This window comes from Benincasa hispida, chromosome 2, assembly GCF_027475165.1.
Source record: "Benincasa hispida cultivar pf3 chromosome 2, pf3_genome.v1.1, whole genome shotgun sequence".
NCBI lineage: Eukaryota > Viridiplantae > Streptophyta > Magnoliopsida > Cucurbitales > Cucurbitaceae > Benincasa > Benincasa hispida.
The window spans coordinates 6,121,818-6,137,014 of NC_143479.1; the positions used below are offsets into that span (position 1 = coordinate 6,121,818).

The 15,197-nt window shown below is 33.9% G+C and overlaps 1 protein-coding gene across 1 annotated transcript; it reads left to right on the forward strand.

The window, feature by feature from the left end:
• The first annotated feature begins 3,948 nt into the window (after positions 1-3,948).
• LOC150037615 (uncharacterized) lies at positions 3,949-4,883 on the forward strand. The gene is made up of 3 exons (XM_090310958.1): positions 3,949-4,236; positions 4,491-4,563; positions 4,645-4,883. Exons 1-3 carry the CDS (start codon positions 3,949-3,951, stop codon positions 4,881-4,883), a joined length of 600 nt encoding a protein of 199 aa, XP_090167084.1.
• Positions 4,884-15,197: the final 10,314 nt, after the last annotated feature.

Below are 15,197 nucleotides of genomic sequence, written 5' to 3' on the forward strand. Positions count from 1 at the left end.
TTCCATATCTACTAAAACAATACCTTCTATTCAAGATTCCTCAATATTTAAAAATGTTAATTCTATTAAAAGAAAGACACAACAAATACAATTTCTAAAAGAAGAAATAAATCGTAAAAGAATTGAAAAACAATTAGATGATTCTTATATTCAAAACCAAATCAATCAATTCAAGGAATTAATTGAAAAAGAAATGTGTGCTCCTATTCCTAATGCCTTCTAGGAAAGAAAGCAACACATTGTTAGCCTACTATACATTAAAAGTTTTCATAAATAAAAAAATTTCTACCAAATCAAGACCTATACAAATGAATGCTAAACTAAAACACTATCATAAAGGAATTCAAGAACTTTTAGAAAAAGGACTCATACAACCTAGTAAATCACTCTAGAGTTGTATAGCTTTTTATGTTAATAATCAAACATACATTGAACGAGGAGTGCCTCATCTTGTAATAAATTACAAACCTTTAGGGGGCGTGTGGGCTATAATAGCCCACCCAACGTTTGAGGCTCTACTAAAATAGTTGGAGCCTAAATCTCACTTAGCGCTCGATTATTTTGTTCCGTTTCCTTACTCTCCCTCGTTTTCCCTACTTCGATTAACGCTCGATTATTTTATCCATTTCCTTCCATCTCTTCTCCTTAGGATTTTGCCATTATTCTTGATCGACGTCGTTCTTGGTGGGTTTTGGAGCTTCCTCTTCTTCGTTCCTGCCGATCGACTGCCATTGTGGTTCTTTTTGGTCGGATTTGAAGAAATCCTTCGCAAATCTAGACTACGGTATGTTTGGTAGTCTAGATCTGTGTTTTTCTCTAGATCCGTAACCCGTCCTCTTTCATCTTGCTATTCCAAACGCCACTCTCGTTCCTTTATCTTGCCACTTCTTTCGATTCTCTTTGCTTTAAACGAGGGTTTCCCCTTGCCGCTTCTTTTGATTTTCCAATCTTTTGTGTTGTCCTTCCTATTTATCCAAGTCCGAATTGTACAACCATGTTGGAGCTCAGATCTTGCTTGGTAGAGGATGGAGATCCTCGTTTGGAGCATGGTAGGGGATGGTGGATGGTGTTTGGATCTTGGTAGGGTTACCAGATCCAATGGTAAGTCTTCTTTCTCTTCACCAGTTGATGATGAGCCACTGTATATTTTTTTCCTTTTTTTCCTTTTTTTTATTTTTTTTGACAAATGTAAGCTCATTTTGATCTATGTTCAGTTCAATGTTTTCATCTTGGTTTTAATTATCATTCTATGCTTGATTTCAATGTTCTGTTCTTGGTCTTTGATTATCGGTCTCTAATGATCAATGTATCTGTTCTGTTTAATGACTGTTTTTGTCTGATTATTGGTCTTTATGCTTGATTTCAATGTTTTGTTCTGTTCTATCTTTGATTATTGGTCTTTGATTATCGATCTTTGATTATTTTGCCCCTATTTCGATGACTATTTTTGTATTTCTATTGATTTTGGTATTTGGTTATTTGTCTTTAATTATCGTTCTTTGATTATTTTGTCCCTATTTCAATGACTCTTTTTGCATTACTACTATTCTTGGTCATTGATTATTTTGCCCCTATTTCGATGACTCTTTTTGCTTTGCTACTGTTCTTGGTCTTTGATTATTGGTCTTTGATTATCGGTCTTTGATTACTTTGATTATTTTGCTACTATTTCAATGACTCTTTTTGCATTGCTTCTGTTCTTGGTGTTTGATTATTTTGCTACTATTTCAACGACTCTTTTTGCATTTCTTCTACTATTGGTCTTTGATTATTAGTCTTTGATTATCGGTCTTTGATTATTTTGCCCCTATTTCAATGACTCTTTTTGCATTGCTACTGTTCTTGGTCTTTGATTATTTTGCTACTATTTCAATGACTCTTTTTGAATTGCTTCTATTTTTGGTCTTTGATTATTTTGCTACTATTTCAATGACTCATTTTGCATTGACTCTAATGATCAATGTATCTGATTTACCATGATACATCATATTATCTGAATTTTGGAACGACTTAAGAAAGAATTTCGTTGTTCTGAGGTTGGTTCTTACTGTCTAAGCATAATACTAGGATAGTTTATTGTTTGTTGGCTTCCTTTTTTTTTCTTTTTCTTTTTTTTTTTACAATCTCATTGCAACTATGTCATAACTCTTGTTTGGTTCTTAAGTTGTTCTTGTTTGGTTTACTCTAGTTTGATTGCAATCAGTGGTTCTTAAAGTAGTGGTTTGCAAATACCCTATTGATGTGATTGACAGTAGTGAAATTGATTGACATAGTGAAATTGATGTGTTTGGTTTCCAATCTCAATGGTATACTATTCACTTTATTTTACTAGGTAGGGTTTTCAAGGTGTACTTATTATCATAGGTACACCTAAACTTGACCTACCCATGAATGAGACCTAAACTTTGACCTACCCATGAATGAGACCTACCTATTTCCAAGATGTACGTTATTTCTCCTCTATAAATGAGACCTCTTTTCTTTACAACTATGAGGACAACCCCATCTTCACCATACCATTGTTGATAAGTCCCTTCCCCCTCCCTCTCTTTTGTGTTGCTTATCACATCTCCTGTAAAGTCACTTTCATTTTTTTTTTCTTTATATTATTACTAAAGCATCTATTTATTGATTGTCAAAGTGTTCAACTTATTAGAGAACAAGCAAAGCTTCACATTTCCTCCTTCTATTGTATGTAAGGTGGTACTCTTCTTTGTCTCAATTTTATTTTCTTTTGTGCCCTTCTTGTTTATTTCTATAGTAGATTTAAAATCTTTTCTTTCATGTGTTGTAGGTCGAGTGGAAACTAATTCTACTTCTTTTCTCAAATTTAATCTTGTATATTTGAAGTGTTTGTTGATACATGACTTTCATTTTTCATTTAAATTTTTTATCATGTATATTTATAAACATAAAATAATTTAGTTATATATTAATTATGCTTTTGATGTTGATTTTCTTTCAATTATATATTAATCTTTGCTTTCACTTGTTTGTTGATTTTCTTCCTAAATACTTGCTAGGCTTCATCACATTTTTCTTTTTATTGATTTATTTTTCATTTAAAACTTAAGATTTGATCATGAGCCTAAAAGGAAACCTACTAAAATCAAGACTATTTTATCAATGAGAATTTTAACTTCCGTGTTCATATTCAAAATTGAAATTCTTCGACAACATTGCGTGAAATTGAATATGGTTATTGTTGTTGATTAAAAAAAAAAGTTGAACATATTTGATAAAAATGCAAACAAAATTTTATAGTTTCATTTGGTAGGGTTGAATATATTTGATAAAAACGCAAACAAACTTTTTAATTGATAAATTATTAGTAAAGTAACAGCTACGAATAACTGTCTTTAAGGTTTAAGGTGAACAAACTTAAAACTCCGTATATAACGATTTAAACTTATTTGTTAAAGAAGTAGAAAAGAGAGAGAAGAAAAAAAATATGCATTTTTACTTTAAACTTTCAATTTCATCCAATTGCACACTAAATTTAGATAAAAGTTTCAATCTTAACGTTAAACATTAAAAAGTATTGCAAGCTACCATTACTACTATTACTACTATTACTAAGCTATATCATACAATTTTGCATGCATTTAAAATTCCTTGATAAGTATATTCTTGATTAGATTAAAAGTACATTAGTTTGGAACTAAAATTAAATTTTGCATAAATTTGAAAAATCACTCATGAATAAATGTTTCAGGAGCCAACTTTCATAATCTACAATATAATGGACCCCCAAGAAGTAGTAACCATACTAATAGTGTTCACAACTACCCAACGTCAATTACTGCTAATACTAGAGCTGTTATAGTTGTTATTCAACGATCGTAAGAGGATAGAATGCCTGCCACATCACATTAGACATCATATTAGCAATTAGCATACTTTCGGCTAATCCATGAGTCTGATTTAAGTTGTCGTGAAAGCATGTGAATGGGTAGAAGATGTTTTGCCATTTTATGTACTTTACTAAGGACAACTGGCAGATTGGTGGGAACAAAAGTTGTAGATGTTGAGGAGATGGTCACCATGTTCCTGCATATATTAGCCCACGATGTTAAGAATAGAGTAGTTCGTAGGCAGTTCGTTAGGTCGGGTGAAACAGTTTCTAGGCATTTCAACTCTGTTCTCAACGTCGTTTTACGACTACCTGAAGTACTGTTGAAAAAACCTTTGTCAATCATAACCTCCTGTACAGATCTGAGATGGAGATGGTTTAAGGTATAGTGAAACTAAACAAATGTTAGTGCGTTATTAGTGTCTAGTTTAGATAACTTATATATATATATATATATGAATATTTCATACATTGTGTTCGCACAGGATTTTCTAGGTGCGTTAGATGGTACGTACATAAAGGTCAACGTAAGTGCCACTAATCGACCAAGGTACGGGACGAGGAAGGTGAAATTTCCACGAATATTCTTGGTGTTTGCGACACGAATGCCAATTTCATGTTTGTCTTACCTGGGTAGGAAGGTTCTGTAGCTGATTCTCGTGTTCTTAGAGATGCAATATCACGACCTAATAAATTGAAGGTTCCGAAGGGTAACAACTTACATGCACAACTTCTTGTCGTACATCGTATTACTCAATGATTATGATTTCATACAATTGAACATTGTATAGGGTATTATTATCTATGTGATGTTGAGTACCCAAATGCGGAGAGCTTCTTGGCACCATATAGAGGAGAACGATATCATCTTTCGGTATGGCGTGGAGGAGGGAATGCACCAACAACTGCAAGAGACTTTTTTAACATGGAACACTTTTCTGCAAGGAATGTCATCAAGAGGACATTCGAGCTGTTGAAAGGGAGATGCGCAATACTCCAGGAAAAATCATACTACCCCATGCAAGTCTAAACTCGGATGTTCACGACATGTTTTCTTCTTCATAATCTTATTAATAAGGAGATGAATACTGCTGAAATGCCCGAGGATCTAAATGAGGTGGACTCAAATTCTGCTACCATTGGTGGGGACGAGATCAATTATATTGAGAGTTCAAACAAAGGATACAATGGAAAGATGAACTGGCACATAATATGTTTTCTGACTGGTTAGTTTGTGGCTTTTACAATGTATTTTTTTTTTTAATTTCGTGTTTGCACTTTTGGAAATCATTTTCCAAAATTCTCAATATAATTAGATTTACTACCTTATCCATTGTAAATAACACATCACATAACAATTTCTTTCTTTACTACTTAAATTGTACTACGATGTACATGTAGTAGGATGACAAGTTCTTTTAGTGCTCCAACGCACACTTGGACAAGGGAGGAAGAGTCGAAGCTGGTGGAATGTTTGGTGACTTTGGTTGAATCTAGTGGATGGAGATCAGACAACGGGACCTTTCGCCCTGGGTACTTGGCACAATTACAACGTATGATGGTTGATAAGATACCTGACTGTAGAATACAAGGGACCCCCACCATAGATTGTAGGGTAAGAAGCCTTAAAAGAACGTACCAAGCTATAACAGAAATGAAAGGACCGACATGCAGCAGGTTCTGTTGGAATGAAGAATTCCAATGCATCACTACAGAGAAAGAGACCTTCGATGGTTGGGTGAAGGTAAAATTTCATAAACATATTTTTTTTTTCATTCATTGTCACCCGTTATATTGACCAGCCATACTCTCCATGTAGAGCCATCTTGCAGCAAAAAGGCTCCTGAGAAGTCATTCCCATATTTTGATGACTTAGCCTACGTCTTCAACAAGGACCCCGCAATTGGGGAAAGGGCAGAGACACCTGGTGACATCGCCTCAAATGTGCCAGGGCGTATGCATGAAGGTGCTCCTATTGGCGATTCACAGGAACATGACCTGTCACAGGATGAGTTTGATGGAATCTCAACTGCATTGGGTTCTGAAAGAGGCAATACATCAATGGGTAGTAAGAGAAAGCGTTATGGATATCAGTCTGAGTTGGTTGAGGTTTTTAAGAATGCAATGGACTTTGCAGATGACCAACTGAAGTCCATTGCTGAATGGCCGAAAGAGCAGTGTGTAACAGAGGTTGAGCTATGTGTCAAGGTTGTGAATGAACTTAACGCTATTCCAGAATTGCAAACCCGACAGAAGGTGAAGCTTATGAATATCATATTTCACAATGTGCATAATACGGAGAGTTTTTTGTCTGTTCCAGTAGATATGAAATTGGAGTATTGCGAGCTTCTTCTTCTAGACAACGCCTGACCAACTATTTTCATCACCTAATTTTCCATTTAATTTGAACATATCTAAATTATGGCTTGTACTTTCTAATATTTTTTATGTTTCACTTCGAACTATTTCATGGACATGAATGGAATTGTATTTACTGCATACTCACGAAGTTTGATACGTCAAACAAAGTTAAAATTGGTGGAATGAGGACAATGCAACGTTCAATACATTTTAAATAAATTAGTGGAACAAACAATTTTATTTAGGTTCGTGAAAATTGTTGGGTTCTATGTCCTAAAACTCGTAGTTTGTAAACAATTAAACTTATTCTGAAAATTCAATAAGTTGTTATTGAATATATGAATTGCTTATTTCGTTTTAGAAATAATCCAATAAACTAAAAGATCCATGGCTATTACATGAATACTTGAACTTTATGTGGAGACATAAAAGTGGATCAGGTTCGAGTAAATAGCCAAAAAGATCTATTGTATATGAATAAGGTTGAGTACCTTATTCTGGTAACACTATGAGATGCAACCCACTCTGTAGTTGTTACAAGGAGTTGTAAAGTGCTACAGACGAAGTGATCCTGATTCGTACATGTCATGGCATGAGAAGTGGGGGTGTCTTGTGCAATAGGTTTGTACAAGATCAGACCACGAAATAAGTCACTCTTACTTTATAATGTTGTTTACTGTTTAAGACTGACTATTTCAAAACGACGACCTAGGTAACTTGACCTTAATCCTGAGCTAACTATGATCTTCTATTTATTCGAGATTATCCTTAGATTTTCATAGGTGAGAGTTGGCTCATCAACGCCAGCTCAATAAACCTCCATTTCAGGGCTAAGACCGAGATCGGTAGATAGAGTAGGACATAGGGTGCAAGATGGAATTCGCTCCTACCCGTTTTTAGGGATAGTAGAAAGGTTGTTCCTTTAAGAGCTGACTCCGGGTCTTGAACAAGGGCCCCATTCTCTCATTGGCTCGAGAGGAACTCAATTTGATGATTGGATCCTAAACCAATTATTCATAAAAGTTATGTATAGTAATGACCTGACATTGCATGAAGCATGACACATAGGTTACTTTATAAGCGTTATAGATACCTTGTTGTGTGGCAATGTGTTTTAGTTGTTTCTTTTTAAAGGTTAAAGAGAAATTAGAACTAAAAGCAATAAGAAAGACATGCATGCTCACTTAGGTTTAATTCATGGTTTTAAAATGTTTAAAACTTGGATGACATAGACCTAAGATCCCTGTTCTAATATGATTAGCAACCCTTAGGCTTTAATCTTTTAATCAATTTAATAAGATTAAATTGCCTATTAAAAGGTTAAAGTGTAGCAAACCTATCTATAAGGAACCTTTTGTCTAAGGCAGGTTTTGTCTAGGCTGGGGTATTTAAGTTGATGGAAACGTAACACCCCTACTTGGGAACCTACTTGGAAAGGTGAATTAGATAGTTTTGATGCATGCATACAAGTTAAGGACAATCCATTAAAGTGTTTAAATGGGACTATTTGAACTTGTTCTATTTCAAAGACAAAAAGTTGTTTTTGAGCAGACTAAATAAATGACTTAGACTAAAATCAGTAGTCGGATTGTCTAGGTTAAAGAACCCCTAGGTAGAATATTCAGTGGGAGGTACTTGGAGCATATGATGCTTCATTTAAACCTTTCATTTTTCTCCCTTATAGTCTATACCGTGAGATCTACCCTCGGCCTCGTGGCACCCTAGAAGTGTCCCCCTAAAGAATGGTGTTTGGGTAGGTCAATATCAAGGTAGATGGAGAAAATGTTCATAATAAGTGGGAGCGGGAAGTGCGACAACATATCCCACGATCTCCCTCGTTGGATTGAATAAAGTTTCTGCACATCGCCTCGAGGCACCCTAGGAGTGTCCCCTTATAGGATGGCAGTTTTGTGTGTTTCTTTATTTGATCTCCTGTAAGAGGATAAGGTTACTTAGTCTCTTGTCCTAATCTGCTTCTTCTCTACAGTGGGCTCATTAGGGCGAGACTCTAGTGCCGAAAACGAGGGGTCACACTTACGCGAAATTGTTAAGGGTTAACAATTCTGAACCAAATAAATGGTGGCTATTAGGTTCAGTTCCAAGAGTTGGTTCTTTCTGATGGTTGAGAATGTCTCATCCCAGTGAAGGGGCATCTAATCATCCCACCGGTAACGTTTGTCCTGCCTTACTGGGGCATCATTGCAAAATAGAAGTCTTAATCACTTACGATACTTGGAAACTCTTTTGTTAAATCTAATTGGTTAAAATGTGGTTTAGCAAAGTCTTATAAAAGTTTGTTCGTTTTTTAGCAACAACTTTTTAAAATGGCTACAGCCACAATCGCTTCGCTAAGCGCCGAAAAACTTACTGGCGACAACTATTCTATTTGGAAACATATGATCACGACGATACTCATCATCAAGGATCTCATGTTTGCCCTTATGGAGGTCTGTCTTCCTATTCTAGCTCCAAACACCGATCGAAATGTTCGGGAGGCGTACGAGCGATGGACACAGACAAACGAGAAGGCCCAAGCCTATATCTTGGCCAATCTTAGTGACGTGTTGGCCAAGAAGCATGAGCCCATGGTCTCAGTGAGTGAGATTAGGGAGTCCCTGCAGGGATGTCCTGACAGCCGTCGGACAGCTCAAGCATGAGGCTCTGAAATACATCTTCAACTCCAAAATGGAGAAAGACACCTCTGTTCGTGAACATGTGCTTAACATGATGGTCCACTTCAATGTGGCGGAGATGAATGGGTTTAGAATCGATGAAGGCAGTCAGGTTAGCATCGTCCTGCATTCATTGCCGGAGAGCTTCCTCCACTTTGTTAGTAATGCGATTCTTAACAAAGTGGAATACCCTTACAACTCTCCTCAACGAGTTGTAGACATACCAATCTTTACTTAAAAGTAAGGGGAGGAAAAGGGGTGAGGAAAATGTTGCTTCATCTTTTAGGACGTTCCATCAAGGTTCGACCTCAGGAACGAAGTTTGCACCTTCTACTTCTAACTCTGCAAAGGGGAAGAAGAAGAAGGATGGTAAGGGGAAATGGAAAGAGCCTGCTACCCCGCCACCTATCGCTCCAAGGAGGCGTCCATCGCCAATTGAAAAAGGAAAATGTTTTCACTGCAACCAGGACGGACACTGGAAGATGAATTGTCCTCACTCTCTTCTTTATTGTATTTTTCAGTGATGGTTGATTGCTTCAGCTTCTTTAATCTATTTCGATCATCAACGACCTTGGCTGGATTTGGATATACAAATTTATCGATTTCTCCCTTAGTTCGTGGTGGATGTGCTTGCGGTTGTGATTGAATTGCTCATCTTTTAGATGTTTCGGTACTTGATCCACATCCACAAACTTCCATCTCATCCTCCATCTCATCTCTATCAATTATATTCAAATCATAAGTACCACCATAGTTGGGGAGGACATTGCTTTCCTCCCTCTTTGCTTTTATCTTCATTTGGTACTCCTTTAATTCCTCTCTTACATTGGTAGGACACTTCAAGCATGCTTTAACATTTCGATTTCTACCCACTAAGTGTTGTGTTGCCCGAAAAATGCCACCCTTTGTGATTTTTTCGCAAAACATACATTTACATGTGTTCGTATTTTTTCATTTTCTAATATGATATATTGCCAACCAGGAAGTTTCCGTTTTTGTTCTCCTTCTCCCATCCTATTATAAAATAATGAAAATAAACCAAAAAACTTTTTTTTTTATTTAAAAAAAGCCTATTTTAGAAATGTTTCCACTCAAAATTAAATAAAAACTTTAAAAGTATACAAAAAAAAATAATCTTTTTAAAAACAAGTTGAATATGAAAAACAACAACTAGTATACTGAAAAAACGAAAAAAAAAATCGGAAAAAAAAAAGTTGAAAGAAAAAGTATATCGAAAAAAACTAATCTTCTTCAAAAGAAAGTTGAATATGAAAAAAAAAAAGTATACTAAAAAAACCTAATCTTTTTCAAAAACAAAGTTGAATATGAAAAACAGTATATTTAACCAAAAAAACAAAAAAAAAAAAAAAACAAAACCAACCTTTTTGGTTGAACTTTGAAGAAACAATATACTGAAATCTGAAAAAAAAAAAAAAAAAAAAAAAAAAAAACTAATCTTTTTTAAAAAACAAGTTGAACATGAAAAATAACTAGTATGCTGAAAACAAAAATAATAAATAAATAAATAAAATCAACCTTTTTGGGAATACAAGGAAGATATGCTGATGAAGTTGAATGAAAACTGAATAAAAATGCTTTTTTTTATATGAACCCACAGAATTTGAAAAGAACAACTACAATAAAACAAAAAAAAAGAACTAAAAAACCTTCAGAATCTACCGAGAAGATCTATAATGAGGAAAGAAAAAAAAAACTGGGAAATAAAAAAACTAACATTTTTTATTGCTTTTTCTACCCTTCAAAATTGCAGCCGAAGAACTTGAATGGGAAAAGTTGTAGAAAACTTCTTCCCTTTTTTTTTTGGAAGAATTTCAGAATATTAGGAGAAGGAGAACTTCAAACTTGGAAGATAAAAAAAACTAACCCAAACGTGGAGAATAGGACAGACCATCACGTTTTCCTATAATATTTTTTGCTTTTTCATGGTATAGATGGCTGTATATTTTAATATTAGGTTGCATGGATTTTGTGGGCCTATTTTACGTGGGTTTAGGTTTATAAATAAAAAAAAGAAAAAGAAACAAAGACATGAATTTCAACCAGGTGTATGCCTTGGCCAAGGCGCAAGGTGTCACAATCACACTTTTAGAAGCTTCACTTAGCGATTGTGCGACATTTGTTTCCGCTCACAAAGAAATCAGCCAATTCAAATACGGAATGTCGATGGCACACCGGTGCCTCTTGCAACCTCTACCCCCGTTTTAGAGAAAAAGGTTTTAGAAAACGGGTTCGGAGAAAAAGGTTTTCACAAACGTTTTGAATGTATGAATAGAGAAGAGAAAGATTATAGTAGGCTAGAAAACAATAAGCAACAACAATGGCTTTATAGCATACCACTCCGGATATGGAGAAGTGATGGTTAGTCTTATCCCCATATAGTGCATTCTGAATAAAAACACATCTATCACCCTTGCATATGGAAATGGGCGAGTGGTCACTCACTAAGAAAAGTATATAGAAAGCAAACTACCTGTTGGCTTTTTGGCCCTTAATCTCAAATTAATTAATTTTAATTAATTAATTAATCAATGTTTTGATAATAACAAGCTCAATTTTTAATTACTGAAAACTTTAGTGTTTTAATATGTTCATAGCGTAGAGCTCGAAACAACGATTCAAACACCTCTTGAATCAATCAAATCGGAGCTAAAACGAAGACGATATGACCGAAACAAGTCTATAAAGAAAATACCGTGGTGGATGACGTGACATAACCAAACCATTTGTATGTAGACATGTGGTAGTATATTGGTTGAATGGTGGATCATTAAGAGATTAACATATGATGAACTTTTGATTTTTGGATTGATTTAAAAAAATGAAATTTAAAAGAAATTTAAAAGGAAAAGAAATTTAATATTATTTTATGTTTGTGTCTAACGACTAGTTTTTTACGCATAGTATTTTTTTTTTTTTTAATTTTTGGATTGACTTTAAAAAGAATGAATTTAAAAAGAAAATGAATTAAAATGAAAATGAATTTAATATTATTTTATGTTTGTGTCTAAAGGCTAGTTTTTGACACATGGTATGTTTTTTTTTAATTTTTGGGATTAATTTTAAAAAGAAAATGAATTTCAAAAGAAAATGAATTTAATATTATATTTTGTTTGTATCTAACGACTAGTTTAGTTTAAAATCTTCACCATTGATTTTTCTTTTCCAAATCTAATGGTCCAATTTAAATTCAATTTTTTCCTTTCCATCTCTATATAAACCATCTTCTTCTCCAAAACTTGCACGAACAAATTTTACATTTCATAATCCTCAAAAACTCAAAAGTTCTCATTATTGCTCTCTCTAAGCTCCCAATTTTTTTTTTCTTTTTTCATCTTATTCTTAAGAGAGTGTTATTGTATTGTGAGGATAAATTTGTTGAGTGCTTAAACTTGTAAATCCACTCTAGTGAGAGTTGTATTGTGTTCTTCAAAAATTCCAACATTTGTAACGGTTTAGAAAGGATCGCGTTTACTCTTGAACCTGTAAAAGGAGCGGTGGTGTAACGGTTGGGCTCTAATCTGTGGAAAGAGTTGGAAAGATTTTATTCAAATTCTCAAAAGGCGTTTGGAGAGTGGAGTATGTCGAGTTTGACCGAACCATTATAAAAATTACGGTGTCTTCTTCTCTAACTCTTTCATTTTTATTTTTGCAATTAATTTAAGCAATTTATTGTATGTTTTAGTTTGTTATTATTTATTTGCTAAAATTTGATAGAATTAAATATCACACTTTTTGTCATCTTATTTGTTGCATAAATTGAATTTTTCTTATTATTTATAAAAAGTGTATTAATTAGTTTAATTGGGTTGATTTAGAAAAAAAAAAGTTTAATTAAACCCTATTCTCCCCCTCTAGGGTTGCCATATCGATTCAACAATTGGTATCAGAGCAGGTTGCTCTTCTTGAAATATTTATTTTTTGATAAACTTAATTGTTTTTTAGTTATGGCAACTTTAGGTTTTATCCCTTTTACCGATAGTCAATCTATTACAAAGTCTCCTTTCTTTAATGGTACTAATTATAGTTATTGGAAAAATAGAATGAGATTTTTCTTGCTTTCTATTGATTATGATTTATGGGATATTGTTGAAGAAGGTTTTAAAATTCCAACAAAAGATGTTGATGGTGTTAGCACTATAAAACCTAAGAAAGAATGGTCAATAAATGAAAAAAAGCATGCTCTTTTGCAAAACCGCTAAAGAGATATGGGATAAATTAGAAATTACTCATGAAGGAACTAATTAAGTAAAAGAAACAAAGATTGACATGTTAGTTCATCAGTATGAAATGTTTAAAATTGATGAAAATAAAGCTATTTCTGATATGTTTATTAGATTTACTAACATTGTCAATACTTTAGAAGGACTTGGGAAAAAGTACTCAAATCTTGAGAAGATAAAGAAGCTATTGTGGTCTTTGCCTAAACAATGGGAGCTAAAGTCACCGCCATTCAAGAGGCAAAGGATCTCAAATCTCTCTCCATTGATGAACTCATGAGCTCGCTGTTGACGCTTGAGATAAAGATCAAGAAAAACATGGAGGATGAGAAGAAAAAGAAAGAAAAGAGTATAGCTTTAAAGACCATCTCTTTAGAAGTTGACTCCCAAGATGAAGATGACCTTGATGAAGATGATGTTGCCTATCTTTCATGTAAGTATAAGAACTTCATCAAGAGAAAGAAGCAATTCAAGAAGCATCTCTCCAACCAAAAAGAGTCAAAAGGTGAAAAGAGCAAAAAGGATGAGGTAATATGCTATGAATGCAAGAAGCCAGGTCATATTAGAACCGATTGCCCTCTTCTCAAATTATCCAAGAAATCCAAGAAGAAAACAATGAAAGCTACTTGGGATGATAGCGATGAAAGCAAAAGTGGGAGTGATAATGAAGAAGTGACCAATTTTTGCTTCATGGCTCATAGTGACAAAGAGGATGAACAAAATGATGAGGTAACTCTTGAATCTCTTTTTTATAATGAATTGTTTGAAGCTTTTGAAAATATGCAAAATGATTTAGAAAAACTTAGTTCTAAGTATGTTGTGTTTAAAAATAAATACAATGTTTTATCTAGTAAAAATAAGTCTTTACTTGAAGAAATTACTTGCTTAAAAGAGAATGAGCATGATGCTATGCATATCGATGAAATGAATATCTCTTGTGACAAGCATGCTTTTGATTGTGATGAGAAAAATGTCTTACTTGACAAAGTTAAATTTCTTGAGCATGATAGTTGTGAAAAAGATAATTTGATTAAATTACTCAAAGAAAAGGAATTTAGTGCTTTGCAAGAACTTGATAAGGCTAAAGAATCTATTAAAAAGTTGACAATAGGTGCTCAAAGATTAGATAAGATAATTGAAGTAGGCAAGCCTTTTGGTGATAAAAGAGGTTTAGGCTATATTGATGAATGTTCTACTCCTTCAAGTTCTAAAACTATCTTTGTTAAAGCATCTCATAATATGCCGAAGCTTAATATGCCTAAGGTTGTGTCTAAGCATGTTAAATCTAACTTTATGCCTATATGTCATTATTGTGGTGTTGAAGGCCATATTAGACCTAAGTGTTTTAAATTGAAATATGCTCATACTACTTCTCGAAGAAGAAATTTTTCTCAAAGGGCAAAGTTTCACAATGCTCCAAGGAATAATTTCTCCAAGAAAAGTAGAGTGCATAAATTTGTTGTAAGAGATAAATCTTTACATAATGTTCTTTGTTTCTCATGTGGCAAGTTTGGACATACAACTTATTCTTGTTACTTGTCTAAATCCAATGTCTTAAATGTCTATGCAAAAATGAAATGGATTCCCAAGTTTGTCAATGCTAACCATCTAGGACCCAAACAAGTGGGGGTACCAAAGAATCAAACTTGAACATTTGTGTTTGTAGGTTTGTTTGAAAGCCTCTAAAAAGAACAAGTGGTACTTGGATAGTGGTTGCTCGAGGCACATGACGGGAGACCCATCCAAGTTTGTCTCTCTCTCCAAAAAGGATGGAGGTCTTGTAACTTTTGGTGACAACAAGAAAGGTAAAATAATTGGTAAAGGTAGTATATGTAATGAATCTTCCATTTTAATTGAAAATGTACTTTTGGTTGATGGTTCGAAGCATGATTTACTTAGTATTAGTCAATTGTGTGATAAAGGCTTTAGAGTTATGTTTGATAAAAAGAATTGCATCATTGAAAATGCTAGTGATAGAAAAGTTATATTTGTTGGAAATAGAGATGAAAATGTTTATACTATTGATTTGAATGATTGTCCTATTAATGATAAATGTTTATCGGCTTTGCATAA

Bases quoted from the DNA above. Each gene is read 5' to 3' on its own strand.
- LOC150037615 (XM_090310958.1), top strand. From the start codon at position 3,949: ATGGGTAGAAGATGTTTTGCCATTTTATGTACTTTACTAAGGACAACT. The intron at 4,237-4,490 runs GTATAGTGAAAC...TTACCTGGGTAG, and splicing joins TGAGATGGAGATGGTTTAAG to GAAGGTTCTGTAGCTGATTC. The intron at 4,564-4,644 runs GTAACAACTTAC...AACATTGTATAG, and splicing joins TAAATTGAAGGTTCCGAAGG to GGTATTATTATCTATGTGAT.